Here is a 15,444-nt window from a genome sequence, read left to right on the forward strand (position 1 = left end):
GAAGAGCAGATGGACAGTCGGGGGAAGAAGAGAAGAACGTGCTCATATAAAGTCCAATTAGCTAGGGGCAGAGTGGAGTTACTGAAAGGAAGACTTAGTCCTCACGGTCATTCAAAGAACCAGACTGACAATCTTTGCCATCTTCGGTGGCTTCCAAACTTATCCTGGATACGACCGTCCAACCAGCAGCTGGGAGAAGAGAATGGAGGATCATGCAAGAAATGTTTATGGGGCAAGCCTGGATTCCTATGCCCACATTTCACCGCCTACAACTTAGTCGTATGTTCTCACAGAGATGCTGTGAGTAGGGAAATGTCCCTGGCTGGGTTGCCACATCTTGACAACATATCTTCAAAGAGCAAGAATCTTTGGCAGACACCTAGCAGTCTCTGCCATCACACCCCTTTCCCATTATGGACTTAAACAAGTCTGAGCTTAGCTTTAAAGAAAATGTGTAGCTAATGACACAGACATCTTAATTACTAAAATTAATGTCTGTAACTTAAAATGACCAAAGGACTTATTACCTGAGTGACTGAAAAAAAAAAAAAAAACAATTTATGGGACTTCCCTGCAACAGTCCATTCAGGATAGGGAGAAAAGACTGAGCTAGTGGGTTTACAGAAGCAGTCATGAGGAAAAAATGAAGTTTCTATTTTATAACTCTACTGGGCTCCTCTCTATCAACATGTTACGCTACTTTTTGGAGCTTAAGCAAAATTTTTAATGGAATAAGTCTAAAGATTTCATAGTTTTACATTTATAGAGCTTGATATCCATTTATCTATCATTCTTAAAGCAAATGCTAAATCCCCTTTTCAAAGACGAAAACTTTGCTATTATTGAGGTTATCATCAAAGTTTTACTGCAACTCTAAAACATAGGAATGTCCCATACAACAGCAGCTAACACTTTGCTTTTTAAAGTGATTCTTCTTAGTGCAGGGATACTCATTTGTCTATGCTTGTTATACAGCGAAATTACTGCCTATGACATCTCATAATTGAAAAAGTTGGAGTCAAGATTAAAGCTGTTTACATTTTTAGTGAAACTTCTCTTAAGACTGTCCAAAAGAAAATGAACTAATATATGATGCTATTATCAAAAGGAAAAAAAGAAAAAGAAACATCTTTCATGGTCTTTCATTCATCTCATCAATTAGGACACACAAGGCAGCATCTTTCTCTATAATCTGATCTCTCCTATGACCTGAATTTTCTCTTTGATGTTCATTCTGTCCAGTACAATTGTTGCTATCATCAGCATCCATTGGTTCAGTTTTTACTCTCATTCCTGCTTCTGAATGAGGCAAATCATCAGGCAAAGAAGCCAAGCAATTCTGAATCATTTCAATTACTCGTTCCAGGTGCTTTTGAAATCTCTCAGCTGTTTCAAGCCGTTGACGTTTCTGGACCTCCATCATGACTCTCAAGGTCTCTCTTGCTTGGTGGGGTCGGTATTCATTTATAAGATGATGCACGTGTACAAAAAGCAGCTTAAGATCTTCTAGTTTCTCTTCTCGCTTTATACTCCCAGGGCTCCTTATTAAAATATCTAAAAGGTCCAAGAAATTAATAAGGATAGACATATTAAGTTTTCTCAGTTCTTTCTTGTGATCAAACTGCATAGGATGAAGCCGTTCGATGCCCTGACTTTCCAAAGGGCGGATGATAAGATCATCACATTGGAACTGATTGCCAAACATCATGTAACTGTCTTTTATTGGAGGGGGAGGCTTGGGAGCTAAGCCTTCTTGAATATTTTCATCCGTATATTCCTTGATATATTGCATTGGAGGTGGTGGAAGTGCACTCACTTGCTGTGGTTCACCCATTGTGGACTATCAAGAACCTATGGACACAGACCAAAGATTTATTAGAGCCACAAGACAAACCTGTTACATTCCATAACTACAGATGGAATATTTTCTTCCTTTTCTTCCAGCAGTTTGGGGACGAAGACAAGATGATCTCCTTGGTTTCTAAAACTAACATTTATGATAGGGAAAGTCTGCCATCTTTTCTAAGTAGGCATTATATTCTCAACCATTCACATATTTTCCATTCTCTAATAATTTCATCAGCATTAAAAAATATGTAGCATCTTCTCATCTCTAAAGAAAATCTTCTGGACTCCATGCCCCTCACCACTTATGCCCCATTTCTTTACTCTTCCATAACCAAACTACACAGGTTGTCTCCCAATCTCATATCACAATCACTTTTGTTTTATGTTACAGATTTATTTCCAATAGCAAATACTTAATTGTATCTCTCATAAACACTCTGACAAAATTAACATTGCTAAATCCTAAACACATTATTATCCAAAGTTCCTGAATGAAATGATGATTCAGTTCCATACCCTTTTTGTCACAGTATACTATGCAATTTTATATGGACACATTAACTTTTGTTTGTTTTTTGAGATGGAGTCTTGCTCTGATGTCCAGGCTAGAGTGCAGTGGTGCAATCTCGGATCTCAGCTCACTGCAACCTCCGCCTCCTGGGCTCAAGCAATTCTCCTGCCTCAGCCTCCTAAGTAGATGGGATTACAGGCATGCACCACCATGTCTGGCTAATTTTTGTATTTTTAGTAGAGACGGGATTTTGCCATGTTGGCCAGGTTGGTCTCTTTACTCCCCACCTCAGGTGATCCGCCCACCTTGGCCTCCCAAAGTGCTGGGATTACAGGCGTGAGCCACTGCGCCTGGCCTGTATGGACACATTAACTTCTCTACAACTATCACAGAAATGTCAAACCCCAGGTTCAAACCCAGTATCTATGGCCATAATAACCTCTACTTATTCTACCTTAAGCCTAGGTATACCATCCAATGAGAAGATCCTTAAGTGCTCCTTTAGATTGGTGTTATCAGAGTTTCAAGATACAACACACTCTAACATCGGGTGGGGCAAGTATTCTACTAGAAGCAATATTATACTTAGAATTCGTGAGGTACTGAGGGCAGCTATGGCGCAGCCCTGAGTTTTCACTATGCCACAGTGGTGCATAGGATGATGCAGCCTCGCCCTCCTAGGCTCAAGCGATCCTCCCACCTCAACCTCCCAAGCAGCTGGGACTACAGTAGCATGTCACCAAGCCCGCCTAATTTTTGTATATTTTGTAGAGACAGAGTTTTGCCATGTTACTCAGGCTTGTTTCGAACTCCTGAGCTCAAGCAATCCTCCTGCCTTGGCCTTCCAAAGTGCTGGGATTACAGGCGTGAGCCACCACACCCAAACATTTTAAAACTTTTAACATAAATTCAGATTACAGAAAAAGTGCACGAATACACAAAAAACACTTCATATTCTTCACTCAGATTCTCCAAATGTTAACATTTTCCTTCATTTGCTTTATTGGTTTTTCATTCCTTTACCCCTGAATACTTCAGTGTGTTTTCTCGTGACAAGAATGTTTTCTTCTACCCAAAGCACAATTACCAAAATCAAAGAATTAACAGTGATCTGGTACTTCAAAATACATTTTTTTTTTTTTCCTGAGACAGTGTCTCGCTCTGTCACCCAGGTTGGAGTGCAGTGGCGCGATCTCGGCTCACTGCAAGCTCGGACTCCCGGGTTCACGCCATTCTCCTGCCTCAGCCGCCTGTGTAGCTGGGACTACAGGCGCCCGCCACGACGCCCGGCTAATGTTTTCTATTTTCAGTAGAGACGAGATTTCATCATGTTAGCCAGGATGGTCTCGATCTCCTGACCTCGTGATCCACCTGCCTCGACCTCCCAAAGTGCTGGGATTACAGGCTCACGTGAGCCACCACACGGTCCCACGAATTAAGTTCTATTATCAATTTCATTTTAGAAGTGAGGATCCGAAGTCTCAATGAGGGGAAGGGTTGCCCCAGATCAAAAGGTTAATAAATGGCACAACAGGAATTCTTATCCCAGGTCCCTTTAGCTCCAAAGGGCAAGCTCTCTTATATCCCTAAGCCGTGAAGCATCTAACTGTACAATAAGGACTTGCGTATCACAAAAATTATATTTCTTTCTCTACTGTCTCTCTAGATGGAACTTTTCAAAGGTGATGGAGGTCTTATTTTTAATAAAACCAGAGCCAAGCATCAGAGCTGGTTCTTAACTCAAGATCCAACATCTAGTGTTTGTTCTACTGGGGGAGAAGGAGCTTCACCAGAAGACGACAGACATTCCAGGGTCCCAGCCCCAGAGATTTGATTCATTCTGTCTACTGTGAATGGGCCCTAGAATGTCGCTTTTAAAACCTCTCCAGATGGACCTGACGATTAGGCTTGGGATCTACCGCCCTCGCCTGCCCCCATATCTCAGCTGTTTCATAACTGCTCCCAGAAGAAGGAAGGGCAGGGAGGGCTACTCTCATGTTACAAAGAGCCGGAGAGGGCAAATGACTCGCCCAAGGCCACACACCTTAGAAAAACAGCGGCGCGGGGACTAGACGCCGGGTCTCCCAACCTCCACTCCGGCTCGGCGTCCCAACACGGAGGAAGCCCCGAGACTGCCGCGCTTGAAGCCCCGAGACTGCCGCGCTTAGAGCCCCCTCCTCCAGGCTGTCCACCCTGAGGCCTCCGCGCTCTCGGAGAGACCGCACTCTCGGAGAGACTCGGGAGAGAAAGACGAGAGACCGCCTTTGGAGGCCGAACTCAGTCATGCCTCCCCAGTTCCCAGCCCAGCACAGAGGAAGCTGCGGGGTCCGGAAGAAAAAAACGCACACAGGCGGCGGCCCCAAACCGTTGCCGCCCACTCACCTCAGCTCTGGCTTTACACTGGTAGCCGCCTTCCCCTCTGCAGCCGAAACCAACTTCCGGTCTCCTCCGGGAAGAAGCCACCGACTCTGTCCTTGATTGGCTGTACGAGCTGTCCTTTAACGAAATTCTAGATCCGCCTCAGACCGATCCCTCGCTGTTGCGCCTACGTATATTTGACTCCTCCCATCCCCCCGTTACTGACTCTTAAAAGTCGTAGCTGAGGGTTCCGTTTATTTCTTTTTTAATTAAGGTATAAAATTAAACAAGACACCTTATTGCTTTATTTTTTATAGACCCCTTATTGACCAGAAACAATCTTATGTTTTAATGTTTAACATGCTCTTGTAAGACAACGTGAATTTAGAAATTTATGACACGAAAATAACCTCCAAAAGAAACGCTTGCTATTGCGCCTGTGTATATTCCACCCCCTTCCCAATTACCACTCTTTTACTGACTTAGTCGCTGCTGGTAGTTCCATTCCTTTTGTCCTTTTTTAATTTAACGCATACAATTAAGACGTCTTACATACAAATTCGAAAATATAGACATGCAGGGTTTTTTTGTTGTTTTTTTCTTTGAGACGGAGTCTCTTTCGCCCAGGCTGGACTGCAGTGGCGCGATTTCGGCTCGCTGCAACCTCAGTCTCCGGGATTCAAGCTATTCTCGTGCCTCAGCCTCCCGAGTAGTTGGGGTTACAGCTATTTTTTTTTCTTTTTTTGTATTTTTGGTAGAGACAGGGTTTCACCGTGTTGGCGAGGCTCATCTCGAGCTCTTGATACCAAGTGATCCGCCCGCCTCGGCCACCCAAAGTGCTGGGATTGTAGGCGTGAACCACCACTTCCGGACTCCCCCATTTTAAATCCCCCGCACGTATCAATTTATTTCCTGAAGAAATCCATCTACGTTGAGCATAACCCAATCCAGCTTTTCTTCTCACCGCTGACCGCAATGTATCCTGCACCAGTGACTTCCAATGGTCGTTCGCAGTCCTCATTTTACTCCATCTGTCAGCAGCATTTGGCACATTTGATTATTGGATTGCCCCAGGACTCAGTTCTCCAACCACTTCTCAGTCAGATATCAGCCGGATGATTACATGCAGGCCCTGGAACACCGTTTCCTCTGCACTTCAGACCCTCATATCCAGTGGTGACAGACATCTTTCCCCAGTAGCACTTTACTCAATTGCAAATGTTCAATCGAAGGAATCACCTTTTTCTCCTTTCTCACATACCCCACCGAAACTGCCATACCAGCCTTTTGCATTAGATCTATTTAAAAATAAGTAAATAAAGTTCCAAATATGACTGACCACCGTTCCCACTGCTATGGTCCTATGCCATGCCACCATTATCTCTCACCTGGACTTCTTTGATTTTTTGTCCTCCCTTAGTCTATTTACCACACCTTCTTAAAATATAAGACCGGTCTTATCACTCCTCTATTCAAAATCCTCCAAGGCTTTCTATGACTTTTAGAATAAAATCTGACATCCTTCCCCTGGCCTATATCACAGGCCCTACAAAATTGCCAAGTACATCCCGGCCTTGGGGCCAATGCATTTCCCTGGAACTCTTTGCGTAGATATTGACACGTCTCATTTCCTTCTTTCTTTCTTTCTTTTTTTTTTTTTTTTTTTTTTTTTTTTGAGACGAAGTCTTGCTCTGTCACCCAGGCTGGAGTGCAGTGGCCCAATCTCGGCTCACTGCAAGCTCCACCTCCCAGGTTCACGCCATTCTCCTGCCTCAGCCTCCCCAGCAGCTGGGACTAGAGGCACACGCCATCACGCCCAGCTAATTTTTTTGTATTTTTAGTAGAGACGGGGTTTCACCGTGTTAGCCAGGATGGTCTGAATCTCCTGACCTCGTGATCCGCCCGCCTCGGCCTCCCAAAGTGCTGGGATTATAGGCGTGAGCCACCGTGCCCGGCTTCATTTCCTCAATTCATTCAGGTTTCTGGTCAAATGTGACTTCAAAGAGTTCTTCTGGGGTTACAGTACTCTATACAAAATAGCGCATCCCATCCCAAATCTTTCTCTTGGGAGATGCCCCTGAAACCCTTACTATGTATTATCTTTTTTTCATAGAACCTCTCATCATCTGAAATCATCTTATATAGTATATTTATGTATTTTATTGCCTTTCTTATCCATCAAAAATATCAGGTTTATGAGCATGGGACCTTTGTTTCATTTACTGCTGTTGTGTTTGAACCTACATACAACGGTGCCTGAAATTGGCAAATACTCAATAAGTGTTTATTGAATAAGAAACAAAATGAATACAATCATCACTTTCAAATAAATTCATAGTGTGGCTTTGGTGGTTATACCACAGTCTCTTTAGCCAAATCCTCATTGTGTTAAATTATTTTTCTCCAAATTTGAGCCAGTGTAACTACACAGGATGATGAGCATCCCGGTGCATATATGTTTGCATGTGTCCAATTTTGTTCTTTGAAATAAATTTCTAGAAATAGAATTACTGGGCCCAAAGGTGCAGTGTCTTAACAGTTAGTAGCAGAATCAAGGCTAGAATCTTGGACTCTTGACTATCAATCTAGTGTTCTTTCCAATAAACTTCAAATGAATAATGGATATGAAGTCCATATCATGAGAAGGGCTAGTGACAATATGATGTGTGTTAAACATTTAATTATATGACTCTATTGGTAAAATCTCAATGGAAAGCTTATTACTTAAAGATGCCTACTACAGCTTAACAAGGAATATGCTCATTGAATAAATCTGTATATTGTGTGTCTGTTGTGCCAGCACTGGTCTAGAAGGCTAAAAAGACAGACAAAAGCCAGTGGGGCCTTTGAAAAAAGTGTTCTTTCTAGAAGGTGTTCTAGAGAGACACAGACAAGAAGTATACAAACAAGTAAAAACTTCGAATAGTGATAAGGGCTATGGGGGAAAGTATAATACAGATTAATGTGATAGTGATGTGGGTTGGGGAATAGCTACTTTACACAGGGTGGTCAGGGTAGCCTCTCACTGAAGGTTAACTTTGGAAACAAGATATGAAGGAGTGAATTGTGCAGAGATCTGGGAGACAGCAAATGCAAAGAGTGTGGGGCTGCCATGATCTTTCTGAATTAGAGAGAGGAAGGGAGCCTGTGTGCTCCATAGCTAGTGAGTAAAGAAAGAAAGAGCGGGGGAGATGAAAGGGTAGAAATGGGCAAAGACATACAGTAACCGACTTCTTGCCTCCCTTAGGATCTTGGCACGTTATAAAAAACATCGCTGTCATTTGAACCTAAATGACAAGCAGAAATTTTTAGTTTCCACCCTATTGATTTTTTAAAATTTAGATTTATTGAGGGATACTTTACATAGAATAAAATTAACTCTAGGTGAATAGTTATAAGAGTTTTGATAAATACATACTGGCATAAAACCACTACCACCCGGATTAACATGTAGAATATTTCATCACCCCGAACAACTTTTTTTTATTTCAATTCCTTCCCTTTATCCCCATCCTCTAGTAACCACTGATCTGATCCCTGTTCATATAGTTTTACCTTTTGCAGAATGTCATATAAATGAAATTAGAAAGTATGTAGTTTTTGGTGTCTGGTTCCTTTCACTTAGCATAATACTTTTGAAGTCCATCAGTGTTGTTCAATGTATAATACTTTGTTCCTTTTTACAGATAAGGAATATTCCATTGTATGAATATACTGTAATTCATGTATCCATTCACTGGTTAATAGACATTTGGGTTATTTCAGTTTGAGGTGATTCTTAACAAAGCTACTATAAACATTCCCATGCAAGTCAATTGTATGGACATATGTTTTCATTTCTTTTGGATAACAACATAGTGACAAAATTGCTGGACATTACAATAATTATATGTTTAACTATATGAGAAACTACCAAGCAGTTTTCTAAAGAGGCTGCTTATTTTTCATTTCTCAGCAATCTATCGGAGGTATAGTTGCCCTCAATCTGCAAATTGGTATTATCCTTTTAATTTTTACTTTTTGCTATTCTAATATCTGTATGATGATTTTAATTTGCATTTCCTTAGTATTGGGTATCTTTCATGTGTTTACTGGCCATGTATATCTTTTCTTTGGTGAACTGTCTGTTCAAAATTTTTGCCCATTTTTTAAACTGGCATGTTTTCTTACTATTGAATTGTAAGGGTGCACACACACAAATACACACAAGATATAAGTCCTTGATAAGATATGTCTTTTACAAATATTTTCTCCTAGTCTGTGGTTAATCATTTCATTTTTTAAGTGTCTTTCAGCAAGCAGAGTTTTTTTATTTTGGTGATGACCAGTTTATCAATTATTTTCTTCTATGGCTCATACTTTTTGTGTCCTTTCCAAGAATCTTTGCCTAACTCAAAGTCACAAAGATTTTTCCTCTGTTTTCTTCTACAAGTTTTCTAATTTTAAGTTTTACGTTTAGGTCTATGATCCTTTTGGGGTTAATTTTTGTATTTGATGCCCAGTAAGGGTCAAAACTCCTTTTATTTGTTTATTTATGCTTATAGAAGTCGAATTGTTACAGCAACTTGTTAATTTTGTTGGCCTTACTACCTCTGTCATTGGTAGGCAGGTTTATAGATAATAATCTCTGAGAGTCTGTTAGTCAGTTACATTGTGTCTTTGGCTTGCTGATCAGCCCGGCAGAATCACTGGAAGATAGCAAGTAAAATTTTTTATCTCCAAGCTGGGCATGGTGGCATGCACCTGGGGTCCCAGTTACTTGGGAGGCTGAGGTAGGAGGATTGCTTGAGCTGATATAGCGCCACTGTACTCCAACCTGAGCAACAGAGTGAAACTCTGCCAAAAAAAAAAAACGGAAAAAAAAAAAAGGCTGGGCATGGTGGCTCACGCCTGTAATCCCAACACTTTGGGAGGCTGAGGCAGGCACATCACCTGAGGTCAGGAATTCGACACCAGCCTGACCAACATGGAGAAACCCCATCGCTACTAAAAATACAAAATTAGCCAGGCATGGTGGCACACGCCTGTAATCCCAGCTACTCAGGAGACTGAGGCAGGAGAATCACTTGAACCCGGGAGGCAAAGTTTGCAGTGAGCCGAGATTGCACAATTGTCCTCCAGCCTGGGCAACAAGAGTGAAACTCCGTCTCAAAAAAAAAAAAAAGAAAAGAAAAGAAAAATTTCATCTCCAGTCCCTGTTTCTTCCTGATTTTTATAAGCTCATATACTGTATATGGTTTTAACGATGCACTTTTTTTTTTTTTTTTTTTTTTTTGGAGACAAGCTCTTACTGTGTCACCCAGGCTGCAGTGCAATGGTGTGATCTCGGCTCACTGCAGCCTCTGCCTCTCAGGTTCAAGTGATTCTCCTGCCTCAGCCTCCCGAGTAGCTGGGACTATAGATGCACACCACCACGCCCAGCTAATTTTTTTACTTTTATAGAAATGGGGTTTCACCATGTTGTCCAGGCTGGTCTCGAACTCCTCACTTCAGGTGATCCACCTGTAGCAGGACGAGCCGCTGACAAAACTCCTCAGACACCGGATTAAAGAAGGAAGAGGTTATTTATTCAGCCGGGAGCATCGGCAGACTTGCGTTTTAGGAGCCAAGCTCCCCGAAAAAGAAATTCTCGGCCTTTTTAAAGGCTTACAACTTTAAGGGGTCCACGTGAAAGGGTCGTGATACATCAAGCAAGCGTGGGAAATGTGACTGGGGGCTACATGCATCAGCTAACAGAACAAAAAGTTTTACAATGCTTTTTTCATGCAGTGTCTGGAATTTACAGATAACACAAGTAGTTTAGGTCAGGGGTTGATGTTATTGTTACTTTTTTTAACTCCTAGGGCTGGGTGGTGTTGCCAAGGTTGTCTGGCTATTTATCTTACTTTTGTTTTTTTCCAACTTGTTGCTTTTTCTCTCTTTCCTCCTGTCTTGTGAACTAGGCAAGGTGAGGGGAGGAGGGCAGCAGGAGTAGTAGTGGTCTCCTGCCTTATACCCACCTTGGCCTCCCAAAGTGTTGGGATTACAGGCATGAGCCACCGTCCCTGGCCTTAATGATGCACTTTGGTTGAGAGTCATTGCTAATGTATTTTTTTCTGCAGTCTGCAGTATAGTTTCAATTCCTAATCACTATTTTTTTGTTGTTGTTACTTCATGGCTGCTAATGACCTTATCACTAAAACGTCAACAATCCAGATCTGTGTGCAGCACATGGGTGGGGAGAGTGCTTGTGGTTTGCTTTGCCTACAGCATTTTTTCTTACCAGCAGGGGGAGCAGCAACCTTGGCATTTGGAAATATTCCCCAGCTTAAACTTTTCTATGGGAAAGATTTGTGTCTCACATATTGGGTCCTCCTGAGTTATCACTTGCAGGCTGAAGAACCTAAAATGAATTTGTAATCCTACAAAAAGGCAGGTAAGCCCTTTTGAATTTGTTGTAGCTGTTACTATTAAAATCTACATTTACCTTATGTGGAATTTCACCAGAGGAAAAAAATAGCCATGCCATCATCATACCTGTTCTTTGAATTATCACAAAATATACCCATTACGGCCGGGCACGGTGGCTCACGCTTATAATCCCAGCAGTTTGGGAGGCTGAGGTAAGTGGATCACCTAAGATCAGGAGTTGGAGACCAGCCTGGCCAACATGGCGAAACCCTGTCTCTACTAAAAGTACAAAAATTAGCCAGGCGTGGCTGTGTGTGCCTGTAATCCCAGCTACTCGGGAGCCCGAGGCAGGAGAATCGCTTGAACCCAGGAGGCAGAAGTTGCAGTGAGCTGAGATTGCAGCATTGCACTCCAGCCTGGGCAACAGAGCAAGACTCCGTCTCAACAACAACAAAAAATAACTGTTTTATTGATTTATTGATTGATTGATTTTCTATACACTCCCTAAAGGATCTGGGCTCTGTCCGATCCATTTAAGTTCCCTCTTTAAGATCCATCTCAAAGATGGTCTTCTCCAAAAGGTTTCTCTCAGTTCACCCAAATAAAAATTACCTCTCACCAACTCAAAGCCTCTTTCCTTTACTTCTTACAGCACTCCTCTAGCTGAAGTTGTAATTATGCGCCTGTTTTATTTCTATGGCTGTAGCTAAGTTCCTGACTTATCTGGGCATCCCCTTAACAATCCCTGGAATTACCTCACACATGGCCAATGTTGAATATATTTTTGTTCAAAGACAGATTTGAGCAAAAGCAAAAGAAAAGAAAAAAATCTCCTGAATGGTGTGTGTACAAATGTGAACTACCTGCTTTCAGTGTAGCTTCATATCAGGATCAAGACTAAGTGGAGGTGTGTAAGGAACACGCCTCATGCACAAAATTAAGGAGGAGCAAACTCAGTAATCAAGATAAATAATATCGGCTGGGCGCGGTGGCTTACGCCTGTAATCCCAGCCCTTTGGGAGGCTCACGCAGGAGAATTGCTTGAACCTGGGAAGCGGGGGTTGCGGTGAACTGAGATCACACCATTGCACTCCAGCCTGGGCAACAAGAGCAAAACTCCGTCTCAAAAAAAAAAAAAGATAAATAATATCTTAACACAATATTTTAAATAAAAAAATTAAGGGAAAAACTCATGATCTACAAAATATTACAATTTCTTTTCAGCTCTCGCAAACTCCACCTCCTTGGTTCAAGTGATTCTCCTGCTTCAGCCTCTCGAGTAGCTGGAATTACAGGCATGCGCCACCATTCCCAGCTAATTTTGTATTTTTAGTAGAGACGGGGTTTCTCCATGTTGGTCAGGCTGGTCTCGAACTCCCAACCTCAGGTGATCCGCCTGCCTCGGCCTCCCAAAGTGCTGGGATTACAAGTATGAGCCACCACGCCCAGCCAAAATATTACAATTTAAATAAAGACAGGATTAGTAGTTCACATACCACCATTTAGAGAAGAGAGGTTTTTCATGCAACTGTAAAAGGCCAGAATTATTTTCCCGAGGGTATGGGTGGTAGTGCCCTCTTAGACAGGATTTTAAAGTTTAATGATGCATTTATTCACCCCCTATATATATTATATATCATATATATTTTAATATAGATTTGTAATGTATATTAAAATATACATTACAAAAATACAATATATATTTATATATTATATAAATTATATATTATGTATTATATATTTTATATATTATATATTATGTATTATATATTTTATATATTATATATAATGTATTTTATATAATTATATATTATGTATTTTTATATATTATATATCTTTGGCGAATGGATGTATTTATTAGGAAATAAATATTTTGAGAAAGGGTCTCACTCTGTCACCCAGGCTGGAGTGCAGTGGCAGGATCTCAGCTCACTGCAACCTCTGCCTCCCAGGCTCAAGTGATTCTCCTACCTCAGCCTCCCGAGTAGCTGTGACTACTGGCATGTGCCAACACGCCCAGCTAATTTGGATATTTCTTGTAGAGACAGGGTTTTGCCATGTTCCCCAGGGTGGCATTCACCCAATATTTATTGCTCACTTACTACATGCCAGCTACTTTCCTAGGTGCTGCAGACACAGTGGCCCAACCCATGGCAAGTCCAGGTGCTACTTCCCTACAGTTATCTGGGAAAGTCTTTACCCACTTGATTCCACCCTGCTTCAGGTCCAAGATGAACTTCTCTTAGAACTTGGGCTTCTGACAGAGACAGATTTTATGAATTCTGACCCCTGGGGGTTTCTTTACCCCATTCAGTCTCCAGTCTATGTATTGCACAGAATTTGACTATCTTCCTTCTAGTCTCCTTTCCTTTGTCTCCTTATCATCTTCCACCACCTCTGACACCTGAGTCCCAGTTTGTCTTCCAACATGTGTTAACCTGAGAATCCCCCCAAATCAATCAGGGTAAAGCAGAATGGAAAAGAGTCTGGCCTGAGATTCCATAGACCTGATTTCAACCAGTCAGATGGGTAACCTCAAGCAAGACACATTATTCTCAGTAAAGTGAGAATCTCAGGTCAAACCAGTGGCCTCCAAGTCACGGAAATGCATTCCAGGTGTCCCCTGAGGCAAAGGGGAGCCAAGCTGGTGGGGCTTCAGGCTGCCCACTCTACCCCTACTTTCAGCCAGAGGACCCTCACCTTCATCTCTTTTGTTTACTAAGTTCCATTTATGATTTTATATTTTTAATTTTTTTAAAAGAACAATAGGTGCAAAAGTTTGACAAACACTGAATCATATAATCTCCAAATTTCTTTGAGATTTGATATTGATTAGTACTGTTATTATCTCCCTATGTATTTATTGTTGATTACATACAAATTAGAGAAAGCAATCTCACAGATTTCAAAGCGCATTTGAAGAGTCATGTCTGATGAGGGAACAAAACTTTTCTTCCAAGGGGTTAAAAAGATGCCCTGTAATTCCATAACCAGTCTACCTTTTTCCCTTTTCCTATAATTAAAAACTATTTTTTTTTTTTTTTTTTTGAAATGGAGTCTCGCTCTGTCACCCAGGCTGGAGAGCAACAGCACGATCTCAGCTTCTGGATTCAAGCAATTCTTCTGCCTCAGCTTCCCAAGTAGCTGGGATTACAGGTGCCTGCCACCACACCCAACTAATTTTTGTATTTTTAGTAGAGATGGGATTTCACCATGTTGGCCAGGCTGGTCTCGAACTCCTGACCTCATGTGATCCTCCCACCTTGGCCTCCCACAGTACTGGGATTATATGCATAAGCCACCGTGCCCAGCCAATAAAAACATACTTATAATGGAGACGGGGTTTTATCACGTTGCCCAGGCTAGCCTTGAACTCCTGGACTCAAGGGATCTGCCCGCCTCAGCCTTCCAAAGTGCTGGGATTACAGGCGTGAGCCACCGTGCCCAGCCAACCACTCTACTTTACTTTTTAAATAGACTATTCTTTAGAGCAGTTTTAGGTTAACAGCAAAGCTGAGTGGAAAGTATAAAGAGTTCCTATATACCCGCTCCCCCCACACACTCACAGCCTCCACTATCATCGACATCCTGCACCAGAGTGGTGCATTTGATTTTGATGAGCCGACATTGACACATCATTAGTACCTGAAGTCCATAGTTCACAATGGTCTTCACTCTTGGTGTTGTACACTGTGGGTCTGACAATATATAATGACACATATTCACCATTATGGTACCATAGACAAAGTTTCACTGCCATAAAAATCCCTTGTGCTCTGGCATGTCCTCCCTCTCACCAAACCCCTAGATATCATTATCTTTTGTTTGTTTGGGAGTTTTTTGTTTGTTTTGTTTTATTTCATGATTTAGATTCATAGTCTCACTCTGTTGCCCAGGCAGTGGCACAATCATAGTTCACTGTAGCCTCAAACTCCTGGGCTCAAGCATTCTCCCACCTCCTTCTCCTGGGTAACTGAGACTACAGGTGTGCACCGTCATTCGTGGGTAACTTTAAAATATTTATTATTATTTTTTGAGACAGGGTCTTACTATTTCACCCAGGCTGAAGTGCAGTGGTGTGATCATGCCTCACTGCAGCCCCAACATCTCAGGCTCTGATGATCCTCCCACCTCAGCTTCCTGAGTAGCTGGAAGTCAGGAGTTTGAGACCCACCTGGCCAATATGGTGAAACCCCCTGTCTCTACTAAAATTTAAAAAATTAGCTGTGCATGGTGGCACATGCCTGTAATCCCAGCTACTCGGGAGGCTGAGGCAGGAGAATCACTTGAACCCAAGAGGCAGAGGTTGCAGTGAGCTGAGATCACGCCACTACACT

General features: G+C 42.0%; 1 protein-coding gene across 2 annotated transcripts; it reads right to left on the reverse strand.

Annotated features, from left to right (window-relative positions):
- Positions 1-842: 842 nt before the first annotated feature.
- Positions 843-6,694, reverse strand: MED7 (mediator complex subunit 7). 2 transcript variants are annotated; one of them, XM_003818983.6, is made up of 2 exons: positions 4,742-6,694; positions 843-1,851 (listed from the first exon to the last, which is right to left on the reverse strand). In XM_003818983.6, exon 2 carries the CDS (start codon positions 1,832-1,834, stop codon positions 1,133-1,135), a length of 702 nt encoding a protein of 233 aa, XP_003819031.1. In that variant the 5' UTR covers positions 1,835-1,851; positions 4,742-6,694; the 3' UTR covers positions 843-1,132. The 2 variants fall into 2 exon arrangements, with proteins under 2 accessions (XP_003819031.1, XP_008970648.1); XM_008972400.5 differs by having other exon boundaries at positions 4,404-4,775.
- Between the last annotated feature and the right edge of the window lie 8,750 nt (positions 6,695-15,444).

Source organism: Pan paniscus, chromosome 4 (assembly GCF_029289425.2).
Source record: "Pan paniscus chromosome 4, NHGRI_mPanPan1-v2.0_pri, whole genome shotgun sequence".
Taxonomy (NCBI): Eukaryota; Metazoa; Chordata; class Mammalia; order Primates; family Hominidae; genus Pan; species Pan paniscus.

Excerpts from the sequence above, each read along its gene's own strand:
- MED7 (XM_003818983.6), bottom strand. The coding sequence starts at position 1,834 with ATGGGTGAACCACAGCAAGTGAGTGCACTTCCACCACCTCCAATGCAA.